We start from the raw sequence: 27,652 nt of genomic DNA, 5'->3' as shown, positions 1-27,652 counted from the left end.
ATCGTAAATGCCAAAATCGAGAGACACCCCTGATCTTACAGCTCTGTCCGGAAGCTAACGCGCTCTGCAACTAAAGTGCTGCCTAGCTAAGGTTCTCCCTCTTCTACAGTCTGTCACAGAGACCAAGGTTATATAGCAAAAACATGACGAACGATGTGTCAACTGCCGGCATTTTCTCATGCCATTTTAGTGGTGCTAAATGTTAGTCTCGCCTTTACAATGGTCAAGCAATTAAAAAAAAGTAAATATAATTTCAAGTTCGGAGAATATATAAATCACTCAAACCTCTTCTAAATATTTACCATAACGATGCAGTCATAGTATTATATAATTTATTTCATTCCTTAAGTCAAGGATAAAGAACGTCAAATTACATACACCGTGACTTCGCACGGGCTATCTATGGAGCATACATATTTCACTGTTAGCTCTTATTTTGTATGTGTTTTTTTTTTAAACCGCCAGCGACTGGAACATTTTAGTTAACCGCTTCCATGTAACAAAGTCTAAGGCAAATGTATTTTCCAATCGTTACATAGCCATATAGTTACTGATGCGTATGTTTGAACTTTTATGGATTTATTTAATATTATTTTATGTCACACAATATGTTTCTCAGTTTTAAGACTGTTTTATGTTAAAAAAAAGTAATTGTTTCAATGGAAGAGAGCTTATTATTTCAGTCTTGTAACCTTTACTTAAGTATGCTAATGTTTCAACTTCTGCATATGTCATACAACACAAAATAGCGGTCAATAAATGCCAGGTATAAAACAAGTGTGTTTGCGAAATTGGCGTTGAGTATTATTCATTCAGGTGAAACAACACTTTAAATAAATTCGCTCACACTGTTTTGAGTCAAGTGTGTTTAGCTATTGCTACGTTGATAAAGCTCTACTTATTCAAATGCGGATACACTGGTTAGATATCAGCAATTGTATCAAGTCTTTCGTAAAATCAAATGCAAATTTAATCCGGTTTAATTTTTTTCTGATAACATATGTTTACAAACATACACACGTATAGTTCATTTAAACTACGTCTAGATATCCTGTTCCTTTTATGGGAAAACCACTTTACAGTGATCAAGTGGTTTTTGTAATTACGTTTATACATTTCTAATTCATTGTCCTATTTGGTGTTTAATAACTAATAGTGTGACTGTCATGTTTATAATCTAAAATCTTTATGAAGTTACTTATACTCTCAAACGTAAGTGAGTCTTTTCCGTAAACGATTTGAATTATATAAAATTCGGCATCCGTATTTGAAAACTCATCCGGTTTAGGTGTATTTAATCGATATTTCACAGAAACCCTGTGAATGTTTTATTCAAAGAAACTTTTACGTTATCTATCAAATTATGTTTGCATATTAACTGAACTTGATATCGCTAGACATTTAAAAATGTAATATAAGGCACAGTGTGCTAAGATAGTCTTCGTTCAAGAAGGATTTTAACTTTGCTTTCGTAAGTCTCTTATAATTTATTAATAAAAAGTACCTATGAAAGGATATATGAGCCGCGCCATGAGAAAACCAACATAGTAGCTTTGTGACAAGCATGGATCCAGACCTGCCTGCGCATCCGCGCAGTCTTGTCAGGATCCATGTTGTTCGCTAATGGTTTCTGTAATTATAACAATAGGCTTTGAAAGCGAACAGCATGGATCCTGACCAGACTGTGCGGATGTGCATGCTGGTCTGGATCCATGCTGGTTGCAAAGCCACTATGTTGGTTTTCTCATGGCGCGGTTCATATCTATATTGTATTCGTTCAAAATCTTTTTTTGCATACTGACTTTATATATATGATATCATTTCTTCAAGTTGCATTTAATGCGTTTTTCCAGTGCTATCAGAATATAACATTGAAATTTTATATGAACTTCAACGCCTTTTTTGAGTTTAGTTTATTCTTTGCAGTTGAAATAAACAATACGTGTTACATTTTAACATTTTTTTATGTTGAACATGCACCATTATTCAAAAATAATTATCTTATAAGGTATGTTCGTAACTGCAGTCGCGTCAAGTATATTTTAGATTTTGTATATTCAATATGCATGTAATAGAAATTCGTTAAAATTGGTGCTAGGGTAGTACTTTTCATTATCTGTCACAAATAGAATCAATCAAAACTGTTATTACTCTGCTTGGTTGCAAAATTTTGGTTTACATGATTTAAAAGGATCTTGGAAATCCTATAATAGAGTATATACTACTTGGTGTTTTTATTAGAATGCTTTGTACTTCTGCAAGACTTTTATTCGTATTTTTCTAACATAAGTTAAAGTAGTACGTACTATGTTCGAACGAAGACAAGTGTTATCGTAAGCATTTGTTTTTGCGGTTAGATATAAAATAACGGTAATTTCTATACTGCACGATAACGTCTAAATGGATAAACAAGAAATTAATTTTTACGATGGAGAATGGCTATACGCCGTTCGTTTATTGAATTACCATTCTAGCATAAAACAGCTGTTCTTGTCACTATTTGGGAGTGTTTAAACAGGATAGAAAACGTGTGTTAACAGAGAGATTCTCGCGCTCACGTGCTGTTATAACATCTTTTTATATATGCGCGTTCCTTGGCAGAACGTAAACGTATTACGGCCCCAAAACGGATAATTCAAATGGAAATGACGTCAACGTGAAAAAACAACTCGGATATTCCCGCGCATTTTTAGGAAATTTAATGACGTTGAGGGATAATGCATTCATTTATTCGTTTTTTCGCGTTTTATGCTAGAATAGCGTTAGCGCATGCTGTTTTCGTGTTATAACGTCTTCAGAATCTCTCGGGATTCTGCAGACGTTATAACACGAAAAAACATGCGTTATCCCTACATTCTTAAAAAATCAAGTAAAGTATTCAATCTATTTTGCCATAACATAAGTAGTAAACACCATTATATCTTTGTGTTATGATATTGAACGTAATTTGACGTTAAATGACTACATTGACTGGCAGATAAACCGTGTGCAATATTTGTTATAAATCATGAAATGCAATAACGTGTTGACTATAGTGATGTCAACGCACATAATTGATACACGAGAGTTTAAGCGATTTTATTTTCTTATCTGACCCAGTGTTGTTTTTTTTCTGCTGGCCCTTTTGTGAAATAACTAAGACTTGAACATTGTTGCGTTTTAAAATTATAAATACACGACAAAGAGGTTAGGAGGTCGCGGAACAATTTCACTAGGGTCTAACCCGAATGAATAATTTAATGGCAAAGTATAACTGAATTTGATTCAAGGGCGTACCTGGGCATACGCCGATACGCCTGTGCGTACAATCAAATTCAACACCGTGAAAATAAAAAAGCTTAAAGTGTGAAAAAAATGCAATAAAATGTAAAGCCTAAAGGGATTTAGGCGGCTATTTCAAGTTCTTCGTTTAACAATATCATCTGCATGCGATTTATCAAATTCGTTTTTGAAATAGATTTATTTTTTCCCGTAATTATCTTGGAAAAGATACGGGTAGATTCCTTGCGAGCATAAGGCAAAATACAGCCAGAGCCACACATCGCCAAACAGACCCGCCTTAAATAGAAACACATACGCACTCATGCACGCACGCACACAAACAGACAGCGATGACAAAAAAAAACACTGTTAGCCCCGCCCAGGAACGGGTAGTGGTAACACATTCGATATTTTTCTTCATTTTATATCATATATTGTTTCCAAAGAAACAGTTTTATTGATGAAAGCTGGTCCTATTGGCAGTATTTCATTTAGTTTGTTTTCCCCAGGTGCTCCTCCTTGCATTATTTTATCACGGGCGGACACCCGGATAGAAGCAACGACCTTCGGTAAGCCAGCTGGATGGTTTCTTCATATGAAAAATTCAACGCACTGAGCGGGGCTCGAACCCACATCGGTGAGGTGCAAGTGGTTCAATGTTAGCGACCTTAATCACTCGGCCATAGAGGCCCCAAGTAAAACATTGGTACTCAAGCATGCAAAGGGAGAACAAAAATGCTTCAGTCATCCGAGGTCACAAATAAAAAACGTGCAATTAAATCTATCAATCTACATCCAGATCAGGATACCGAAATAACTCGCTTTTACGCAGTTTGAATTTTCGTGTGCAAAAATTAGATGTTTTTTACGTTTTCTAGAAAATGTTAACCTTCGTGTGATAAAGATATATAAATGATTATTTTATAAAACCTGACATTTCGAAATAAAAGCATTTTTCAAAAACCTGTCAAAATGCGGATGCAGAAGTCATGCATGAAATGTAAACATTACGATGATTTCAAAAACGATAACAAGAAAAACTAGAACATCCTTGCAAACACAATCCAATCGAGACCTACTCCATACCAGTCGCAGCTTCGCTGTTTGGCTCATAGTTATACTGTTCATCTTTCTGGCGTACAGTTCAAAATCATGCAGGTACGCCCCTGTGATTGTACTAATTTCAATAAAGAACGATTTTGCTATACGTTATTTTTATTCAAAAATACCCTTTATCTAAAACAGAAGATGAAATATAGCTGTGTTCTTTCTTTGTCGCGGTAAAAACATTGACGACATCGCCCGTTAACGTATGACGTTATTTTAGCGCATGCGTGTTTTAACAAGAAAAAAAATACACAAATACATCTTGATCAAGAGCTAGGGGACGTGGTTAGTCAAATTGACTCTGTTATTATTTTGTTCTGTTGCGTTTTATGCTGCTAGAGGGTTTTCTTAAAAAGATGTATTACTATCATGTAAAATCTGCGTAAGAAATGCGAACTTTTACAATGTTTAACTTTATTTTGCTGATTGATAGAAACTAGGACCACTTTAACATTGATGTGAAGGATGACCGCCAAAAGTATAGAACAGCTGACACTTACACTGCTGGCGTATTGTATTTCATACTCTACTGGTTTCTTATTTGGTAAGTAAATATGTCTTTGCTGTATTCTGGTTGATATATCTAGTAAATAGTTTTACCATATAAATGGTGTCATTTTGACAATGGGAACTTCCAGCTTTTGTGGTAGAGAGTTAAAAGTTGTAAAATATACACATACACACGCACGCACGCACGCACGCAGAAATTGTGCACTTTGTGTTGAGAACATGTATGAACCAGACGGTGGCATAATTTCTTAGGATTAGAATTGCTTTTACCTTTTCTCAAACTTGCAGAACTTGCTTTATTTTATATATTACATACATTGCGATTTGTGATACAAACGACTGAAAATCTATTTTCTAGGAATGGGAACGAATAGGTGGGCCGATGGTCTAGTGGTAACACGCTTGACTGTCAATCCAGAGGTCCGGGGTTCGAATCCCGGTCCAGGCACTGGAATTTTCTGAGATGCTCTTGAGTGTCTCCCACCTAACTAGAGGCCTGTACTGGTTTTTCCCAGGAAAGACGGCTTCGCGTGTATCGGTTCTATACACCGGGCACGTTAAAAGAACCAGACTGTCTATTCGCAAAGAGCTAGGCTAAGTTAGCCGGACACGTCTGTATCTAAAACGTTCTCTCTGTCTGTTCTGGGGGCTTTATCTCACTCTGTCCCTCTGGTCAGATCGCTCTGTGTCTGTACTAGTAGAGGATGAATTTCGCGACACAATATATTCCGTTGTTTAAAACGTGACTTATCGTAATAAATACGAACTGTTGGATAAAATGACAATGGCTGATTTTTTAATCAAGAAAAGGGAAAACCAATAGATAAATAAACATGCATAAATCAACGTGTCAACTTTTATTCAATTGTAGATTATACAGCTACAGAAAGTGTCAAAAGCATTAACGTACGATGATAACTACGCTTAGATCTAAATATACGTATAGATCTTAATATACATAGTATCCGTCAAATTGATAGAACGTAATTCAATATTTTGTAAAGCGAAGATCTAACTTAAAGTAAGGATGTTAAATATATGTTTAAACATATTTGTTAGAGGAACATATTTCAGATATTCTAAATGAATGTACAACGAAAAAATTATATCAATAAGGTTATAAGCGTGATTGGTTGTTCGTTTTCGTAAAACATGACGTTAATCCTGGAACATGGTGAGACAAACAACTTTTAAAATGTGTTACATAAATAGGCGCCAATTAACATGAACAAAAGATAAAAATTCATCACATTATCCCTGTTGCAAACAGTTAATCCGTAATGATGGCCCCTGCCAATTATGCACTGAGAATTTCTTGTTAATTGCACAATTTTTGACACGCGATTAACAAACACGTCAAAACAAACGGTTTTATTCTGCATAATTAGCATGCTTTGATTGTTCAAAATCAACGATGCCTATTTTGAAATAAAAACTATACACTAATATACGAGAATTCGAATTAGATTGACATATTTGAATTTTCGGCCGATTTTCGAATATTCGTTCCGATCCGTACTATTTTCAATACGTTTCGCAAACAAAGCCCGTGCCAATGAAGTTACATGTATTTCCTTGATGATTTTGACAGAAATGTAATGTTTTATTCATGGTTGATTCATCTATTACTATGTAGCCGACTCAGAGACAAGATTCAACGGCGAACTCATACCAAGGGATGCCGAGGTTTGCGTAACACAGAATATTACTTTTACAAGTCTGCTGCTTGAAGAACCAAAGAAGAACTTTTCAATTGGCTTTGCAGTTAAGAATATAACTACAAAAGGACAATATGTAGCAGTTGACCATGACAGAATTAAAAAGGTTAATGAGACAGTGTCCCAGTTTTCAATGTACAACATCACTTTCGGAACCGAAGACGTTACAGACCCGTATTATTTTACTGTAAGGAGCTACTATTGGAAGACATTTGGTGATATAGATGACACCCAGCAGCTTGGACAAGGAAGCGTTGTGCTAGTTTACCGTTAGTAGTAACTTTTCGTTTAAAACTTTTTTCCTGTTGTTACTATAGCTGTCCTTACATTTACTTTATTTCGTCTGTCTTAAAGTAATTGATATAAAACTGCCGAAAAGAAGACACGTTTTATTTTTCCTATTGAGTTCTTTTGCGGAATGATTTACACTTTTTTATATTGAATAAGGGTTTATATAAAAGTATCTAAAGCATATCTTATTGTACACTTCACTTCTTCATATTTTCGATTTAATATCAACTCAAAAGATATATTTTCAACGTTTTCAAGAAGTAGAGTGATATATTTATCGCGAAGTTTCAAAAATAAATATGCAGGTAATTAGAAAAAAAGCAAAGCAACGTGTATCTACTTCTTTATAATCTAACAACAAGAAGGTTCTGATGGTCCTGTATCGCTCACCTGACCTAATTCTAAGTTAGAATCTATGTTCACATTGGCCATAGCTTTATCAGATCAAGTGGTTCCAACGTTTTTTGAGCGGTGAATTTTACGCCAATCAGATAGAGAAATATGGCCGATACTACAAATTTCCACTTGATTCCGTTGCATAGCGACCCACTCGAAACGGCGTTGCATTGGGTTTTCGGCCGATTTTTCAGAAACAACCCTGAATAATTCTATTAAAATACACAAGCTTTGTTTTAAGAGGTAGCCCTTTACATTAAAAGTGTTTTAACAGTAACTTGCCTCAGATAAACACTATATTTGAGGCGATATTGAATGTCAAAAACTGTCAAAAATCTCCTCCCCCCGCCGAACTGTACAGAAGTTTTTGAATAAACGGCACAAATCTCAGTTAAATAGACACATGTGCTAAAACATAGACACACTTGCGGTCCAGGTGCACCTATCGTTTTCATTTGATTCGTCATTTAACGGGTAGAAATTCCTTTAAATCATACTTATATTACCAAAAATGTGTAATATCGGCTATATTTCTCCATCTGATCGGCGTAAAATTCACCGCTCAAACAACGTTAGAACCACTTAATCTGATAAAGCTATGGCCAGTGTGATGTTGGCATATTTCATACGGAAAAACATTTTGATAAAGTTATATGATGAACAAGCAGAAAATGTGCCTTCTAGAGTTTAATAAACATGAATATTGAAATTCGTACCAAACATTATACATGTAATCCAAATTTCGTTGCTGTACCTTCAAATACAAGAAAGTAGGTCGGTAGTCACGATTAAGGAATTCAAGGCTGTGTCTTGAAAGAAACAAGAAAGTAGGTCAGTAGATCACATCCATGGTCACTAAAAGTCAGTTATAAGATTGGTGTGCAAAACTGTGCACGTCATCCAAATTTCAAGCTGCGTGACCTAATTTGAGACTACATATGACCCAGATTCATACATGACGCAGATATCATCAAGATAAACACTCTGACCATGTTTTATGACAATAGGATCATAAATTTGGCCTCTAGACTGTTAACAAGGTTTTCATGTGATTTCAGCGTATAACCTAGTTGACACTACATATCCCAAATTCGAATTTACCTTAAAGATCATCAAGACATAAACGTTTACCAAGTTAGAGAGTTTACAAGCCTTTCCCTTGCTTTGACCTGGAGAGCTAGTTTTTGACCAGACATGACCCAGATTCGTGTTTTACCTAAAGATCATCAAGAATAATATTCTGACCAACTTTCATGAAGATATGTTAACAAGCTTTTCATTTGATATGACCTGGTGACCTAGTTTTTGACCCATCTTGATACAGTTTCAATATGACCTAAAGATCACCAAGAATTACATTTTGACCAAGTTCCGTGAAGATATGGTCATACATAAGGTCTCTGGAGTATTAACAATCTTTTCATTTGATTTTAGCTGGTGACCTAGGTTTTGACCCCACATAACCCAGATTCAAGATTTTTTTTATGTTTCTGACCTGGTGACCTAGTTTTAACCCGACTTGATCATATTTGAACTTGACTTAAAGATTATCAAGATTAATATGCTGACCAAGTTTCATAGAGATATGGTCATAAATGTGGCCTCTAGTGTGTAAATAAGTTTTCGCGTAAAAAATATACCCGTTGTAACATATTTTCTGTTTATCATTCAAAAAATTATGTTTATATGCACGTTTTCCTTTTGCCAGGTTTATATGCTAAATTGTGCTTTATTCACATGTTTCTTTCGTAATGATTTATTTTTTCTTGTTATTCATATAGCATTTAGCATACTTGGTTTACTTACAAAATCGTATATACTTATTTAAAGCAGTATTATGATATCTCCAGCATTACCTGAGAAGATTCAAGATTTTAAGTGCATTATGCTTAATTACCTGTCAATGAGGTGCACTTGGAATTATGGGAAAGACTACTATGGAGAGGGAAATATGCCAGATGTTATATTTCAGTGGTAAATATTGACTTATTTTATGAGAAAATCATTTAACTCCTTTGTATTGAACAACCATTTAGTCTTTGCTGTTTGTGTAGGGGCGGTAATGTTTTCCAGGGAACAACTTGACTTTAATTCGCCACCTTTACCTTACAAAAGCATTTAACTGCTATTTTTTTTTTCTATCTAAAGTCAAAAAGTGTTATGAGCACGAATAAACAATGAATAGTTATACCACAAATTTTGCTGTGGTCAACAGAATCAACATAAATGATTTCAGAAAATGGTATCATTAAATATGATAGTCCTAGTAAACGACTCGCGGTATAGCACAAATATGTGTTTTGAATCGAATGGAGTGCAACGTTTCTTCATTGAATAGTTACTGATAATATGATTTTGTTGAAATTAAAATAATTATTCATGCATTATTGTTTTACTTTTTTTTTGAATTCAGTCACATTTACATAAACTACGAATCTCTGAAAATTCTTTATTTATTACATAGTTATTCTGTTACAGTACAGGAGATAACATAATATTAACTGGAGTGTTACCGTTAAGCTTGGGGAGGTTCAAACGTTTTTAAACATATTTCAAAAATTGTTGGAGAGTTTCAATTTTGTGTAAGATATAGCTCATCTGCTTTAATCTCAAACGTTTAATCATTTTTAATGCCTTGTGATATATATATATATATATATATATATATATATATATATATATATATATATATTGTTATTTCCTTCAAATGAAAATATTGCTACAAACTTCAATCGCATTCTATTTCAGGAAAATCCCTTCATTTTCTAGATCGTGGACAAATTGCAGCCATCTAAACATAATGGATGGATATTGCTACTGGAAACGAACGACAGGATATTACATCACAAACAAGAACATAACTGTCAGAATAACATTGAAACAGAAATGTGATATTAACGTCTCTTCAGAGTTCAATATAGACACATCAAGAATCGGTATTAAATTCAATTTTCACCGTTACATGTTTTTAAATAACATATTCATTATATATGATTTGTAACGCTTCCTAAAAACAGTGTAAAATTCAATCGTAATTAATGCACACACTTAAAACTAATTTCGAATCTAAAATTGGGCTGTAAATGATGTTTTCTTGTAATACTTTAGACAAGTGAAAACGATTTTATCTTATGATTTAAGGTTAAAGTAAAGAATCATTTCTATTCAACCTGAATACAAACCGCAGCAAAAATGGACGTATTGTTTTTCAGTGCAGCCAAATCCACTTTCCAGCATTTCATCAAAAGTAGTTAACAGTACGTGTATCCAGTTGTTATGGAACACAGCTGATTCAGAACCACAACATCCGAAAGAACACAGAGTTATAGTATCCGCCAAAGGAGTTAACGTACAGGTAGGTTAACATCAATTTGACTTCAGATCAATACAACTTGAGTCGAACTGTTTCTTAGAATAAAAACAAAAGCTATACTTACTACTTTGTTTGTTTTGTTTCGGGTTCAGTGCAGTTTTCAACATCTATTTTGTAATTTCACCTCATTTATGTACAAATAAATAAATAATATCCTAGTTTACGTAGGAAGTTGAATTGTATGAATATTGTAGTTTAACAAAATTGGGACAATTTGTCATGTCTTTTATGTGACGGTTGGAAGAATAAATACATTATAAAATGATATCTTGCACATAAAATTGCATTTCAATCAGTATAAATTTTCCTATTACATACGCATTTTCAATCTCCGTTTCTCAAACGTCTATTTTTGTCATATCGGACGTGTAATCAATATCATATCGGGTGTGTATTACACGAGGACTACTTTACTTCGTGTCACGTAATGTTATTTGTATATTTACTCATTCGGATATTTTCGCACAAAGCCACTTCGGCCTTAAAAAGAACGCGCATTTGCAGAAATAATGAATATGCATAACAGCCGGTCATGTTGACAGACAACTTCCTGAATCTTTCATTAATGAATTGTGGGCTCCATTTGAAAATGAGGACCAAATTTTTTAAAAAAAAAAAAAAAAAAAGAAACAAAGATTACAACCGAAAATAAAGAAACAGAACAAAACATCCTACACAGAAACGTAACAGTGGTTTACAAAAACTCAACACAAAATGAGCAACAGAAAAAGATATCCGCAATATTGAAAGGAGGTTAAGGCAAATATGGTCACAGGGCTATTGTAGACATCATTTGTTGCATTTGGAATAATTATTTGGCTGAAATCAATTTGCATCTGTCAAGCGCATGATGATGAATATGAGCACGCTAGCCTAGATTCTAATAAAAACTCCCTACTAGTAGAAAGGTATCTAAAACAACAAAAAACTATCTCTTACAGACAGGGTCATTCAAAAATCAAATGAGGCACTGAAAGCAAAACAAAGGAATCTCGCCAAGGCAGGTCACGGAATCAATGCAGTCCCCATTGCACCCACAAGGTTTTTCTTTGTTTTGACCTAGTGGCCTAGTTTTTGACCCCAGATGACCCATTTTTAACCTTTCCCTAAAGTTCATCAAGGCAATCAGTCTGAACAAATTTCATGAAGATCAGTTGAAAAATCAATTGAAAATACAACCTCTATCACCTGCACAAGCTAAATGTTGACTGACGACAGGCGCCATACGATAGAAGTCGGACATCGAGCAATCACAGTAACTCACTTTAGCATTGCTCAGGTGAGCTAAACATATGGTCGATAGAGAAACAATGAGATCCAGTAATCTTGAATAACTCAAGTTTTTTTTTCTGTTTTTTATCGGTGTCGGAGGCAGGGATGAGCTAAGTGAGCTTAGTTAAATATGGTGACATAGGTTTGAAATAAGATTCAACAGGTAAAAAACATCAAATACCATTAAAATGATAGCACTATATCATTGTATTGAAAAATGAATGTCAGACCTGAAAACCGTTAATTCAGATTTTATAGGATTTTATTAATTTTTATGTTTCACTTTAATCTCATATAAATCAAGTATATCTAAAGCTGCTACTTCATAGACGGGGTGAAAATTTCCAATGTTCCCAGGCCAGTGGATACAAATACCCTGAAAACTTCTCTAGGCAGCTGCAGAAGAATGTGGAATAAATTATAAGAGACTTACCAACCATTCAGCCAGGAAAGCCTGTGTCTCAACTCTGGCTAAGGAAGGAGCTCCCCCAAACAAGATAATGCAGGTTACTGGATACGAAAGATAAAATGTAAGGGGAGATTTTCCGGAAGTACAGAGCACCCCAAACACAGCCATAGAGCCATGCATCGCAAAGTAGGCCCACAATAAAAAGAGGCTGTAACGGAAAATATTGTAGACGGGTTGCTTCAAAAATCCAACAACAATTTCATTATAAATACATGCATAATACAGAAAAATGAGAGTTGGGGTTGTAAGGGGTAGATAAAAAGAGTCAAATGTATGGGGCAGGTGGAGCAAGGATGCATATTCAAAAGGGAAAGCCACGTTCCTTAACGTCGCAAACAGGCACGTATAAACACACCTCATCCAAACACACAAAACTAACATATACAGATAAGCAAACTGAAAGGTAAGAAAAAATGACCCCATGAGGCAGCGTCTATAGCTATATAACAAACACGCATAAATACACATACATGCACTTAAGCAGGAAAAATATCACTCCAATTATGAAGGAGCAGCTTTAGATATTCTTGATTTATATGAGACTTGCTGTTATCATGCTGTTAATCAGGGCTGTTATATTTCGATCTTCTCAGATCGTTCAGCACGACTTTCGTGTCGTGTTACTGGTACTGTTTAGTTTCTCAGCATGAAGATTTCGGCCTGGGTGGTTCCAATACTCCCGCTTTCATGGCTTTGGGTATTGTTTAATCACCCCTTGGATATGGTGCCTGCTTTTTAATTTTGTCTTTTGGCAGTTCCTGTGATATGCAGGCCCCATAACCTCAGATCCCCTTTCTAAATTCCAGTTTGTTTAGTTCTGCTCATTGTTTTCTCGTTTAGGACAAACCCATTATTTTAACTGGGAACCATACGCCGCTCTTCATGGAATTACACGCTAGTGTAGCATTAAAGGTTCCATGTGCACCGCCGGTGTCTCTAAATTGTTTTTTGTACTTTTAGCATGTGTAAATGTTGAGTTCTGCTCAACCCGGGGCTAGAGGGCGTGGACGGTATCATGCATTTTAACTACCGTCCATTAACAGGCTCAATCAAACCGAGCTTACAACATTTTCGTTTTTGTTGTGTTGAGCAACCTGTGGAGTTTCCTCTACTTTTTTGCATCTAAGTGAAAAATTAAAAATCAATAAAAATGTCCTTAAAATTCTAACTTCACAGTTTACAGGTCCGACAAACAAAACATTACATTCATTATTAACATATCAAATTGTCTCGGACTTTACAGACTATTCGGTTCGTAACTACTAGATATACGGAAAGACATCCGCACAATTTGACCATTTGCAACCTACATCCATATACGGAGCACACATTCAGTGTAAGCATAAAGCCAGTTGGTCTGTACTCCGGCTTTTACAGCGATCCAAGAGATATCGTATCAAGAACCTATTCGGACGGTAAGCAGAATTCCCACTCTTTAATTTCTACGATGAATTATATATACATGACTTTAAGAAAGTAAAATATGACAGAATATGACAAGTCTATTTCAAAATTTAGCTACAAAGACATTTGTTTCGTTATTATTCGCATAATAATCACATCGATTTTCTGTGTAAAAGAACATGTGTTTTTAAAGAACCAGGGTTTTAATGTTTGATAAAACTTATTTTATAATTGTTTGATGCTTTTATAGTATTATTAACTACTACCGAGCTTATTTCTTGTGAAAAAAAATGTTTTAACGCGGTTTAACTTTCACAACACATATTTTGAAGTAAACCAAAAACACCTTGATTACATATTTCTCGACAATAAAGCATGTTCTGTCTTTTTAATATACATGTAACATTTTCACAGATGTACTGAGCTTGGATGAGACCTGCATCAGTTATTTGCAAACAAGGGTTATATTATGCTTCCTGTAATTTATCTATTTTTATTTTTCTGATATGAGAATTAAAGATAAAAACATTAGGTAAAATATTCGCAATTTTTATATCAGTGAATGTACCACTTAAACAAACTCTTCAGAGTAATCCTGATTTATCCGACATAGGCGTATGTGCCTAAAATGCTGATCAAATCAGCGAATAATTATCATCAAAATGACAAACCTTATTCAACTTCGCCGTTAGCTGAAAATGTTAATATCAAAACAAAGTGTTGGTTACTAGATATAATAAGGCTGTTGCGTTATTATTATTATTTTTTTTTTTTTGAAAATGAGCATACTATTTCGAATACTTTGAAATATTTTTCCAAAATGACATTTAACTTTGGAAGTTGTCTTCAGGTCAACCCTGAAGAACGTTGTCCTTCGAAATTTCCTATTTTGTTGTACATTTACCCGACATTATCTATGTCTGAATTTTTTCAGGACAGACAGTCAAAACAGAAGAACTTTTCATCATTATTTGCCCTATATATTTTATCAAATATAGCATAAAGCGGAAATTATGGCCTAAGTCCTAAACTATATATATCACATATCACTTATACGTAACAACTGTACATTTATTTTGTTATCAATACAACGCAACAAGTTTGGTCGAATGTCAGACAGTGTTATGTTCGTAAAACGATTGAATAATCACAAAATCCCTATGAGCTAAAACTAAAAAGGTCATTGTAATTTACTTCTATTAAATTGCATGAAAAATCTTTTTGGAGAAGGAAAAAAAACCATAGTTACCATGAATAGAGCATCCGTAATATTTTCTCTCGGCACAGTTTCTTGAAAGTATGACGTTGTTATATACTTCGATCTTCATTGGTAAAAATCTTTGCTGTATTTATTTTAAGAAGCAAGGAGTGTACATGCAATCTTTATTTCTTCAACGAAACGCTTAATGATAAAAAAAATTCCGTATATTAGTACAGATATGTAAGAAATTCTAATTTCGATTTTTGAATGCATTTTAGTACCAAGTGCTAGCCCAGAAGTGACAGACGGGGGCTACTATTCGTATAAAAGAGATTGCTATGGAAATGGTAAAAAAAGACGTGTTTGTATATTTTGGAAGGCAAGTACAATGTATCTACTTCTTCCAAGATTGTCTAGTTATCGGCAGGTGTTTTTCGAATAACCTTTGAAGTCGATAAACCATAAAGCCATAAAGATTGGGAATATAATTCAACCCTGTAAAGATTAAACCGGAAAGCAAAGCAAAATCAGTCTTAAGAATATGAGCGATGCTGTAACCGTTTTATTTTTCATGATTGAATATAGAATTATTTATCATAAAACATTCTTTTTCTGTCAGTTTAAAGGTATTTTTATTTCACTCTAGCGTTCGTGGCCTTTTGAAAGATCAGGTACCTTGCGTTTACAATAGTTTTGTGATTGTCACAAATTTCTGAAAACAACATTTTATAGAACGAATACATGTATGTTCACAGTTACACATGTATCTTTCTTTAGTCAATCAAGAATGAACATAAGAATGGACCGATGGAAGGTATTCTAGGACAATTTACCGCAATTCATAAGAAAGGACAGAATGTTCGAGAGGAGTGGGCAGAAGATTCTACGTACGGTTGCTCTACATTACTGTGTAGCACAAGCTACAACTTCACTATTAAGGCAAGGAATGTGAATGGTACATCAGAAAGCAGCTCAACACTAACAATACCAACGTTTGCTTCAGGTAAACCTATATTATTGTGGTAATTGAATATGTATGGTTTAATTTAGACATTACAGCATGTAAAATCTACCTACCGAATACGATATACTTAATTCTAAAAAACAATAGTGTACCTATGCATATGTATGGTTTAATTTAGATATTACAGCATGTAAAATCTACCTACCGAATACGATATACTTTATTCTAAATAACAATAGTGTACCTATGAATATGTATGGTTTAATTTAGATATTACAGCATGTAAAATCTACCTACCGAATACGATATACTTTATTCTAAATAACAATAATGTACCTAAATGCTGACATTATTTTCTCAAGAGCATGAAGGCTAATACAATGTAGTAATAATTTATCGTTATTATTAGTTCTAACTAGCACTGTGTATTTATCTAGCAATAAAAAGTCCGCAGTTCATAGTGGAATCGGGCAATAGGTCTGACGTTTACATCAGCTGGGACCACCGAGGGAAATCTAATGTCAAAAAGTTCATTGTAGCCTGGTGCCGAAATAGAAACGGAGCCTGTTGGGTAAGAGGAGACAAAAATACTTCTATCAAATCCTTGTTCAAAATTCATATATTTGCTGTTGGAATTCTAAAATTGATGATGTCAAATTGTAAAATATTAAGATAACGTATATTTTATCTAATGTAACTATTAAGAAACAACACATGAAAAACTTTCATAACATGAAACATAGGTAAAGTGACAAATATATAGTATGTAATCTTAAACATGTTGAATGTAGACGAAGTAAAGATAATCTTAATTTTCAAATTTTCTGAAAAGAAAAGGAAACTATCCAGATGCATATTTTTTAACGATAAACTTAAATTTATAAATATGACTGGCTTTCGACATACCACATTACACTTTACGATTGGTCGTTTTTTTTTTAAAATTACCACGTGCAGTTCTTCAAGTTAAATGTTGTATAAAAAAAACAAGTTTATAAATAAGTTAGTTTTTATCAAAATACCCCAGTTATACATCTGGATAGTTTCTTTTGCTGTTCAGTATATATATGAAAGGCATAACACGATATGACAAAACAAGTTCCCTATATGAACTTAATAATACATGAGATAGCGGAAAAATATATGACAATAACGTTTTAATGTAGCCCTAGAAGTAAAATAGAAAGAAAGGTATTAGCACGTACCATATCCTGTAACTAAAAAACGTAAGGTAGAGGAGGCGACACAAACGTCTAAAGAGTGATTCAGTGATTTTGAAGAGAATACTGACAAAATAAAAACGTTTTCAAAACGAAAACTATCGATATGGTATTATCTGCTAAATTGTAGTTTTATTAATGGGTTCCTATCTATGCAATCTACTTTTAATAGAAGGACCACCAGGTATTCTGGAGTAGTTTCCCTTCAGATGCAAAAGACGCTGTTTTGCAAATAAACTCTCCACACTATTTCCTGTACGGTGTAAGCGTATTAACAGACCATAGCAGCAGTGGAGTAAAATGGCAAGATTGTGTGTACCTGAAAGATGGAAGTAAGTCTTCAGTCACGTCAGTAGGGTATAATATGTAAATCTAATTTTCTATTCTTTTTACTCAGAAATTGCTAAGAAAACAGTTATTGACCTCAATTTGCAGGTAAGAACTATCAAAATAGTATTCTGGTTCATACACTCAGTTCCAAAAGGAAGTGTGCACTTAGGTTTCTGTTATTTTGTCTCGGTTATTTTCATGAAAACTTATAACGTTTGAAACCAAACTTTAAATCAGTCCGTAAACAAATTGGTGTGCATTTTAGATTTTGAGTTATACCTGTTAGTTAGTGTATGAAAAAAATGAAACAAAAACGTCGGGGAATTTTTTGAAATATTTAAACTTAAAAAGTGCACACTTTCTTTTGGAACTGAGTATACATGTAACATAGTAAGAAAATACGGAAAAAATACATTTAAACCTTATTTCTCAATGAATATAGTTCACCTAGTTTTATCTATTATGAGAATAGATATATATATCTTCCGCATTATATCCCGCTACATACTGTCCGCTTCGTCTCTCACAACAGCCCCAGACCAGAAGCCTCAAAATGTGTTTGTGTCAGCAGGCTTTGAGGATAACACACTGGTTGTTTTATGGGATAAACTGCCATGTAAATCGAATGAGCCGTACATAAACATGTACAATATTCAGTACAGAAAACGGAGTGAAAAATATCAGAACGGTAAGACAAAACACATAGTATATGACTTATTGATTTGATTTGTATGAATGTCTATTTCTGTGTACAATGTATTATCTAAAAGTGTATTTAATATATATTAGATAAAAATGTGTACTTTAGTATGACTGTGGTTTTTATACGGTACGTTCATGTTGATGGAAACTGTTGTTTGTTTTGATAAATAGGTCTGAATGTGTCACGGTTAGGTGCAGCAAAAGTTGTGCTACGGGACTTGGAAGAGGATCAAACTTACATTGTGACGGTCAGAGGGATCACAAGAGAGGGACGTTATGGACCAGAAAGTGAACCAGAAACAGGCGTTCCAATAAATAAAAGTATGGCCAGATGGGCATTGAAATTGTCCCTGCAATTCAACTGACTATCATGTATTACTGTCAGTTTTTAGAGTAAAGTTTTCAGAACCTGGTATTTACTGCCGTTTATTGCTGAATCGTTGTCTCGGAGTGTAGCTATAAAACAAGCTTCTGTATGTCTGTACAATTGACTTGATATGAATGACGAAATGTTGTGGACGATTTATTTTGTAGTTTGTTTGTAAGTACATGTATATTCAGTGAAAGCATTAATATTGCTTCTTCAGTTGTATTTATGTACCTTCACTAATATTTATCATATGTGTCTATTAACTAGGAAAATGGTACCAACATATCATTTTATATTATCTCTTACATATTATCTCATTATAGTTTAAATCGGAGAATATTTCCATAGGAAATCTTATTACACGTTCACTGAATTCAACATCATTCTTTCAGTGATATATATCCAACATGCATAACGGAAGTAGTGTTTTGAGGACGAACGGAAGTAGGATTGCGTGGCTCAGTGTTTGTGGTGTTCTATGCTTCCGTGAAATCTACCCTCACATATTATCTTTTGTAACTAATTGCTGTTTTCGATGACTTTTTATTTTGTTGTGTTTTCCGTTACACTTGGATAACTTTCAAGCTTTTAGTAGTGATAGAGGACCCAAGATGTCCATCTGTGCATAACATCGATATTTGGGTAGAATCCTTCTGTAGGCCAGCTGGATTATTTCCTCGTGTGATGAAATAATTGTACACTTCAGGCAAGGTTTCGAATCATCAGCAATGTGACTAGCTGATAACATTGTTTCTCTCGAGAGGAAAACGTACACATAATGAATAGACTATAACCGAGTTTAGTTTCAGCTGTAATGCCACTTCAGTATTTCCTTGAACTTCCATTGCACATGTTTGATGTGCCGACATTAGGAAATGAAATGTGCTACACACCGCACACAATTCATAACACCGGCAAGCGGAACTCTGTAATTTGATAAAATTGAACGGTCTCTATAATGCTAAATATTAGGACAGTATCATAACGAAGTGTTCAAGTTAGGGGAAACATTTTACAGCAAAAAAAAAAAACGGCACTTCAAGACTGCTGTTGTGATGGTAAATACAATCTTAAAGAGTATTATTTGGAAGCATTGAGCGCAGGCATTCAAAATAAAAGCATTCACTGCTTCTTACTTATCATTTTATTATTATCTCATAGGAATTCAGCTAAGTGCCAGTGGGTTAAAGCTAACTTACTTCATTTGTATATTTCAAGTTGCATTGAAATTATATCATGTGATGGCAAATATAATATTTGCAGGTCTAAAGCCGGCGGTAATAGCGGTTATCTCCGTGACTGTGCTTGTTGGCGTAATATTTGCAGGACTAGGATTCTTCGATATATTGAGGTACACTGTTGTAATATTTAACTGAATGGACTCTTAAATATTTGTTAAAAATGTTCATGAAATGGAAATTACGAACTGTCGATAAATACCTCAACAAGGATCTTACTAGAACAGTTTGCCTGTATGGTACAATGTTACAAAGATATAACAATCAAAATGTAAAAATCACGTTTAGATAATGACCGCTGTAGTGTTTGATTTCCTGAAACACGAAAACGTTTTGTCTATCTGTTAGACACGTCAGTAGTAAAAATTTACATAGATTGTATGTTATTACAAGGTCTATATATAACAATTTAGAGAATGATCATCTTCATAATTTATAATTATGTTACAGTATCAGTTCATAGAGCGGGAAGTATTGACTATTCATTATCAAGTTTTGTTTTGTTTGTTGTTGCCGCTTTACAGGCGATGTGAAAAGAAAGCACAAAAAGAGGTAAAAGAAGCTAGAGTTATAACTAGGTCTGATGCTTTGGGTCAAAAAGATGTATGTTCCGTAAGTATTTTATATTGGTTCCCTAAAACAAATATTAATTTTCCAGAACAGTAAAATGTTTTGCATAAATATAGCATCACATAAAAATATTTCTATATCTGACATGATTTTAATATCAAGCATAAAATCTATGGGAAATTTATAGTATTTGTACTGTTTTTATGCTGGATTATATGTGTTATTTTTGTGAGTGAGCGGTCATATATTTTAATAAAGACCAGGCGTTTATTCATATGAATTCGGTCTTCATTTATCAAATGTGTAATAAATGCCTTTTAAAGTACATATTGATACACTTTTGAAGAAAACATCTTTAATATTTAATTTATTAAATTTCCAGTTTGGACGTCAAAACAGTAACGACAGCGGATTAGACCTGACACCATCACCTGATTAGGGTATGAAGGGAAATAAATTAAGCAGCTCATTGTGCAACGATAGGCAAAGGTGAGCTAGAAGGTACAACAACCGATACTTACGCTCTTGAAATACAAAAGACGTGTCCAATATCTGTACCTTCTAACATGTCAGGCATCAAAAAAAAATACCTAATTTATGTTACATATAAAGCTACAAGAGAGTCACAATTATTGCTAGTCATACCTACACCCGTTGCATGTGATTATGAGTCTGAAAGCGAAACGTCCTTCTCTAGTGAAGAAAACAATTTTGCACAGGACGATTCAAAAGGCAAAAGTTATGTCCAGTTCAAGAGAGCAAGAGAACACCCCATATTTCAGTAGACGCAGTAGATGACACAACAACCTGAAAACTAAAGCATTTCTGAGCGTCAATGATAAAGAAACAAATGAAATAAAATCTGGAAAGAAGATCCCTCGGAAGCACCAAGAACAAGTCAAACTGTGAAAATTGCAGACTCGGTTTGATTGAGTCTGTTCATGAGCAGTAATGGAAAATGCAACATTGCCCACGTCCCATAGCACCGGCTTAAGCAGTATTCAATCTTCATATCTACACACCCTGCCAATTTCCAGACACAGCTCAACCATATAAAGCATCAAGGTAAAAGGTATGCTTCGTTCACTTTAGGCAGCTCCCCATCAGTTACCAATATATCTTGCCAAACAGAACAATTGAGAATAATGATTCGTCTTTTAGTGCTGCAAATGAAATTTTGGTTGCACAAACTGAAGATAATTATCAACAATCAAGACGTAAGGCTTCATTCACAGTGGCCTCTCCATAAGAGCTCCCTCCAGTTTCTTCCAAAATTATCTTACAAAGCAATACCAACTATAAACGTTCAAGATACGTAACAAATACGGATGCAAATAACCTACAAAGTAACCTGTATTCACTGACTTTAAATAGAATAAGTCTGACATAAATGGTGATTCAGGTAATCTTATTATCAGTTAACAGTCGACTGAACTACGCAATATGTCAGAAAATGCTACACTTTCACTGTATTCAATATCTGCCTTTACATGAAATCAATACAAATTCACGAATGTCTCTAGTACCACTAGCACAGAATCAGTGCTATCGGCTTCGTCCTTGCTTCTTTACAAAACACACCTGCTTCTTCTCAAACCCTTTGTACTGTAACAGCTGATGATCCCTGTTCCCATCAAATAACTGTACCGACCAACGTCTCTGTTATTGAAAATATCGTTCTGGTAAACAATGGTCAAAATGTCATCATTGTGCTATTCAAACTTCTGATAACACCATTCAGAATCAAATTAACTGTCTTTTGAACATGATGCTTTGTATTCAAACAATGGTATCAGTTGCGAAATGTTCTGTACAGACGGCTGTATTCCTCATTCACAAACGCTGATCAAGTCATATTAACTTGCAGAAACGCTTGGATTCCATTCATTGTATAGTGTAATACGTATGTATTCATCATTCACAGCATCCAAATATCCAGTGATGCAACTTATAATTAAAATAGATGCAATATCGCAGGCTATGTGTTATTAACAGACGATAACAGCGTATGCCAACTAAACATATCAACAATACATTGTCAAGCAGAAGTGGTAAATATCGAAGAGAAAAAGCACGGAGAATACTGTTCAAGTTGTGATAAAATAAATGTTTCTTACGAACAAATGTCATGTTCTTTTACCGATCCATATAAGCATATGGGCCACATAAAAGCACGGTCAAAAGCTACTAAAGACAGGAACGATACTGCATTTTAAACTATGTGGATAATATGTTTGAATATGACCTGCAAAAAGAAACATTAGGTCTTAAGGAAAAAAATACAAAACAAGAAACATATTTTCAATGTACAGTCTAACCCACCTTAACGGTCATCTTGAATGGGCGGTCACCTGACATTAATTCCCCCTATTTCATATTTTGATTCGGCGGTCAACTGCTGTCCGCGGCCAGTGGCCACTTATAATTAAATTGCCCCCAAAGCCTAAAAACGACATGCAGTTAGTCCCGCGGCCATGTATACAATTTGATTTAACATGTTGCTAAATTGCAAGCCGTGTCCATAGCAACATACAAGAAATCAACCACTGATGACAGTCACGTGAGTTAATCGAACGGCCGGTAGGCATTAGAAGTTATTTGATGTGCAATGATGACATTTTGAGAAGTACGTGACTGCTATGTTTCGCGTGACTTCACCACAAAAACGACAATGACATGAGCTTCTTAATTCAAACTGATATTAACCAAAGGTGTGATCCTCTTTTTGTTACGATCAAATGGCCAGTAATTATCGGCAATTAGCGTGTCACCTCGTGTCAACTTTGTTGCTCACAGTTTGATCTCGGTTAAAGATAATGCTCGATCTGTAATAAGTATCATAATATTTATGATTGTTTTTGTATTTCTTTCATCAAAATACTGTCAAATTTATATGAAACTAATATTGTTTCAAAGAAATATAAATCACTCGATCTTTTACGGAATACCGAAGAACAAGGATGGTTACATTGATCATTTCGTTATGCAAACATAAAATAAAGAGTTAACTGCATCAATTGACAAAAAAATGTGACGAATGAAACATCAATATAACATCAACACAGATGATAAAGCTAGCAAATAGAATTATCCAGGAGATGCGAATATGCCCGACACATTTGAATATGCACGATGGTTATAGTAAAAGCATAGACTGCCTGGATTTTGATGCATCCCACAAAACGCACACTTGGAGGACAGACGTAAGATTCGAACCAAGAGGACTCTGGTACAGCAGGTGTAGAAGAAAACAATCAAGAGACCAAACGAAGAAAGTGATGCTATGTTTCATCTGATAATGCAATGCGCAGAATAACGTACATGTGCTATTTTTCTTTTACTTGGTTCAATTCTTTGCTTCTAAAGGATATTCTGGCTATTGACATATTTCAGCGTACGTATATAATCACAGAAAGGGTTGTCATCAAATAACAGGTTTTTCTGCATCGTAATAATTCGGCACTAAACACTGAAGCTAACTATAAATTCTGTTTAAACTGTAAAACATTTGACTAAAGTAAAATATCTTTATTCTGTTATTGTAGATGTTGATGTTAGTAAAATCTTTTCAAAATGCATTTCTGCAAACGGGTAGTTGAAACATACCCTTTTCTTTTTTATTTATGCCGAGGTATTATTTATTATTGTTTCGATATGATTTTTAAATTCAGAAATTGATATCAAACTTTTCTTTACATCATTTGCATTGCTTTTACATGCCTCAGCCTGTCTCATACTTCCTGACATATAATAAAAATGTCTTCAAGATATCGTTTCCTTATATTGAAACTTACAGTCTTTGAAATGTAATAGAACGTCAGCTGTTCAAAAGTTAATATCTCTATTTGTTAGGGATCTGTTCACCCTAAGTTAGGTTTTAAACTTGGCATGATGATCGGTTATTGGATGACATGAATGTGTGATGTCATATTTGGCGGCATTTTCCGACGTGCTATTGCTTTGAAGAGTTCGTTCACATCGACAGTAGTCGATATTTTACTCATGTATATCATAACAATTAATTCATCTATATTGACAAACCTGAAATGGTAATTAGTGCTCTAAAACCAGTATTTCACTTGGGCAGAGTGCGAATATAGGTTTACTCATGCTAAGAATCACAAAATGCACTTCCTTGTCGTAAAATTAGTGTTCAGTATGGTGATGATTGTCTAGTAATAGCCTGTACATCTAATTCCCTTTTCATATACACAACAAATATAGATGAATTTTTTTGACATTATTATTGTTTCTTTCACTATGTAGTCCTCTGTAAGTATGCATTTTCTAAATAAACATAAAATTTGATTTTATGAAAAGTAAGTAAGTTGGAAGAATGTTATTCAAAGAGACCTTTTGAGTAAACTAAAAAATTGGCACTAAGCAGCTTTTCCGATTGACCTCAACTACTTACTTTTATATATTTCAACTAGTAATCGAATTACTGCCACATACCTATATTAGTCAATTTGCCATTATTTTTACGTGTATTTCATGTTTCACAGGACTAAACAGCTGATCTAACAAAGTTACGGACACCAGCGCCAAAAACTGTGAGAGCACATACCAAATCGGCGATGTTTGTTGAGGATGATGTGATTGGTAGTAAACCAATTGTTTCTACATTTAAAAGCAAACGTTTATAACACTATTAAAACGATGTGTGAATTTTGTTCACTTTTTATATATTTTAGACCAATAAACAGGCAAATGACAGCAAATGAACGGTTTCTACTTAGTCTATCTGCAAATTGGAGATTTTTTTTCATACCTGCTTTAGTTTTATAACAATATACCTAATTATTTTAACAGTGATATTCATCTTAAGGTTTTAAGCATTGTCTAGTACATGCAAAATGATTTTATCATTCTTGTCTACACTCTTATAATCAATCAGTTTCATCTTTCAAATATTCACATTTCCTATTTTTAGTGGTTTTGCTGTTTGATAAACAATTGCAAAATGAACTTTTGTAAGATAAAATATATTTCATGCGATATTTGCCGCACGTTGTAGTTTCGAGTTGTTATCACTTTCGAATTATCTCCCTTCAAATAAGTTTGAAAATCTAGTTGATGTACAGCAAAATCTAAGTATTTTAAACATTTTATTTGAAAAAGGTCGATTATGGAATGTTAATTCTCATTCACATTGCTTGGACTCTTCTGCATGTTGCATACGAATGTCAGAAATGTGTAACCAAATAAGCTTAATTATACAAATAATTTGCGGACTCCAAATTATGGATAAATATAATGTTCCTTTGAAATTGAAGTTTTTCTTTATATATCCTGAAAATATAAATCGTTGACCTCAGAAGCTCTGACAATTATTAAAAGTTATACAATGTATATATAGGAAGCATTTCAGAAAAAAATACATTATGTTTTTCTGGGCACTATGTTTTCTATCTACATCTGACTTGCATTTTAACATCTTATCTCCGGGCAAATGACATTCGAAAATCCGGCTATAAACTATTTCTTTCATGCACCGTAACAGACCGTTTATCCTTGCACCTTTGTATGATTTTTGTTGCGTAACATCAGTACATATAGGCCTAGTTTGATAACCTGCTTATGTAACTACATGAGTTAAACTATTGTTGCATAGAATTGTCTTTAGTTTAAGGGTAAGGCGTAATATTTTCACTATATTTTAACTAATGGTAGAACGTGTTCCCTCAGGCTATAGAGAGCAGTGCGCTCTACTATAGAAGTAGCTAAAATAAGTTCGATAACAAGCATGTGCAGAAACAATTTCCGTTTCTTACTATTTATAAATAGTAGGTTGTCCAAATAGGCCATGGTAAAATTTAGCGACTCGAAACTTTCAATCTTTATAAATGTACAACATATATATATTCTTAACCTTACTCAAAATCGACCTATGCATCTGACAACAAGCATTAAATGTAGAAAACATTACGTATACTTAATATATTGTAAATATGGTCATACTGACTGTAAATATCAGTTTAAATTATGTCCAGTCATTTATAAGCATGGAAGTATTCGTAAACTAGTCAAAAGTCGTAAAATTAAACTAACTTTGTATATGTAGGATGATGTCAGTTTATATCATAGATGTGCCTTTATATATATATGTATTTTGTTTTTTCTCTTACATTTAGATGTTGTAAACTCATATAATTATAAATTGTCTTATGTTTGAATAAACTATCTATCTTATTTGGCAGTCTGCTTCTCAATATTATCATTATCATGCTACGAGGTTCAATGAGTATCTTTTGACATCTTGAAAATCTTTCAAATTTGTGAATCAATGTAAGGTGAGTGTAGTGTAGTTCACTCACACGAATTAAATATGACTTAAGCATTTTACTTTAAAGGATAATTGTGCCCAGTTAAATCTTTATATGAGTTTGAGTTATGCACCTTAGAATATCTAAACTATTGTTGTATAACTGCCTCTTGAACAATTTTCATATAGCTTACTTTAATTAAATTTTATTTAATTACATAATTAAACCCAAATTATTGCAGCTGTATTTTGACTATACATTCACGCTCTAAAACGCATTCGTGCATGAGGAAGGCTTTAAGAAACTTTTACCGGAGGGGACTAACGGTTTGCCTCTTGTCCCTGTGTCATTCAGTTATACAAAGTGGGATCCTGAGATAATTTATAATTTAAACTACAGGACATTTTCCCTGAAACTTTGTCTATTAAATAATTGTAATATTGAGCAGTATGCACGTCCTTTCATTTTGTTGCTATGTCAACAAATGTGGAGAACATGTACATTATTTCATTTCTTTTCCTTTTGTCCATCCATCAAACACACTGACAGCCTTTGCCAGTCACAAATGGCGGATCCTGAGATAACTTTAAAAGTACAAAAAGTACAATATGAAACTTTTTACATAGAGAAGTAGCATTATCATAACTATGCACAACTTTTTATTTTGTTTAAAGTAACAAAAAAGAATCCAAGATTATGGCCAATTATATGGATTCTGCAATAAGTGCAGTTAGTTAAGAGATAGAAAACAGTGTGGGAAAACACGCACGTTATTATTTTCTCTTTTTGTCTTTCCATTCATCCATCTGCTTGTCATTTTATTGCTTAAAACTTTAAAAGAGCAAGAGATTAATTCATAATGCTTTAGCAATAGATAGCAAACAATATGTAGGATACTAAGATGATTGTATTTTGTCCCTTTGTGTATCTGTTCGTCATCCTGTCATCCACCAGTAACAAAAGACGGATCAGTTGTTTCCTTTCTAGGTA

The 27,652-nt window shown here is 33.9% G+C and overlaps 1 protein-coding gene across 7 annotated transcripts in view; it reads left to right on the top strand.

Moving 5' to 3' along the window:
• Nucleotides 1–26,588, top strand: part of LOC123524168 (interleukin-6 receptor subunit beta-like) — a 40,442-nt gene extending 13,854 nt beyond the window's left edge. For 2 of the 7 annotated variants that reach the window (XM_045302140.2, XM_045302141.2), the window contains exons 2-17: nt 4,802–4,912; nt 6,515–6,865; nt 9,134–9,257; nt 10,032–10,219; nt 10,496–10,638; nt 13,641–13,812; nt 15,281–15,381; nt 15,780–16,005; nt 16,404–16,537; nt 17,359–17,518; nt 18,049–18,204; nt 18,390–18,539; nt 19,852–19,939; nt 20,351–20,438; nt 20,779–20,885; nt 24,902–26,588. In XM_045302140.2, coding sequence (XP_045158075.2) covers nt 4,834–4,912; nt 6,515–6,865; nt 9,134–9,257; nt 10,032–10,219; nt 10,496–10,638; nt 13,641–13,812; nt 15,281–15,381; nt 15,780–16,005; nt 16,404–16,537; nt 17,359–17,518; nt 18,049–18,204; nt 18,390–18,539; nt 19,852–19,939; nt 20,351–20,438; nt 20,779–20,835 — 2,217 coding nt within the window. In that variant the 5' untranslated portion in view covers nt 4,802–4,833 and the 3' untranslated portion in view covers nt 20,836–20,885; nt 24,902–26,588. Of the gene's footprint in view, nt 1–1,180; nt 1,213–1,286; nt 1,472–4,801; nt 4,913–6,514; nt 6,866–9,133; nt 9,258–10,031; nt 10,220–10,495; nt 10,639–13,640; nt 13,813–15,280; nt 15,382–15,779; nt 16,006–16,403; nt 16,538–17,358; nt 17,519–18,048; nt 18,205–18,389; nt 18,540–19,851; nt 19,940–20,350; nt 20,439–20,778; nt 20,898–24,901 lie in introns of those variants that run through there. The other 5 variants (XM_053539153.1, XM_053539156.1, XM_053539155.1 and 2 more) reach the window with 5 other exon arrangements.
• The last annotated feature ends 1,064 nt before the right edge of the window (nt 26,589–27,652 follow it).

Source organism: Mercenaria mercenaria, chromosome 3, assembly GCF_021730395.1.
Source record: "Mercenaria mercenaria strain notata chromosome 3, MADL_Memer_1, whole genome shotgun sequence".
Taxonomy (NCBI): Eukaryota; Metazoa; Mollusca; class Bivalvia; order Venerida; family Veneridae; genus Mercenaria; species Mercenaria mercenaria.
This window is presented reverse-complemented; position numbering and strand designations above follow the sequence as displayed.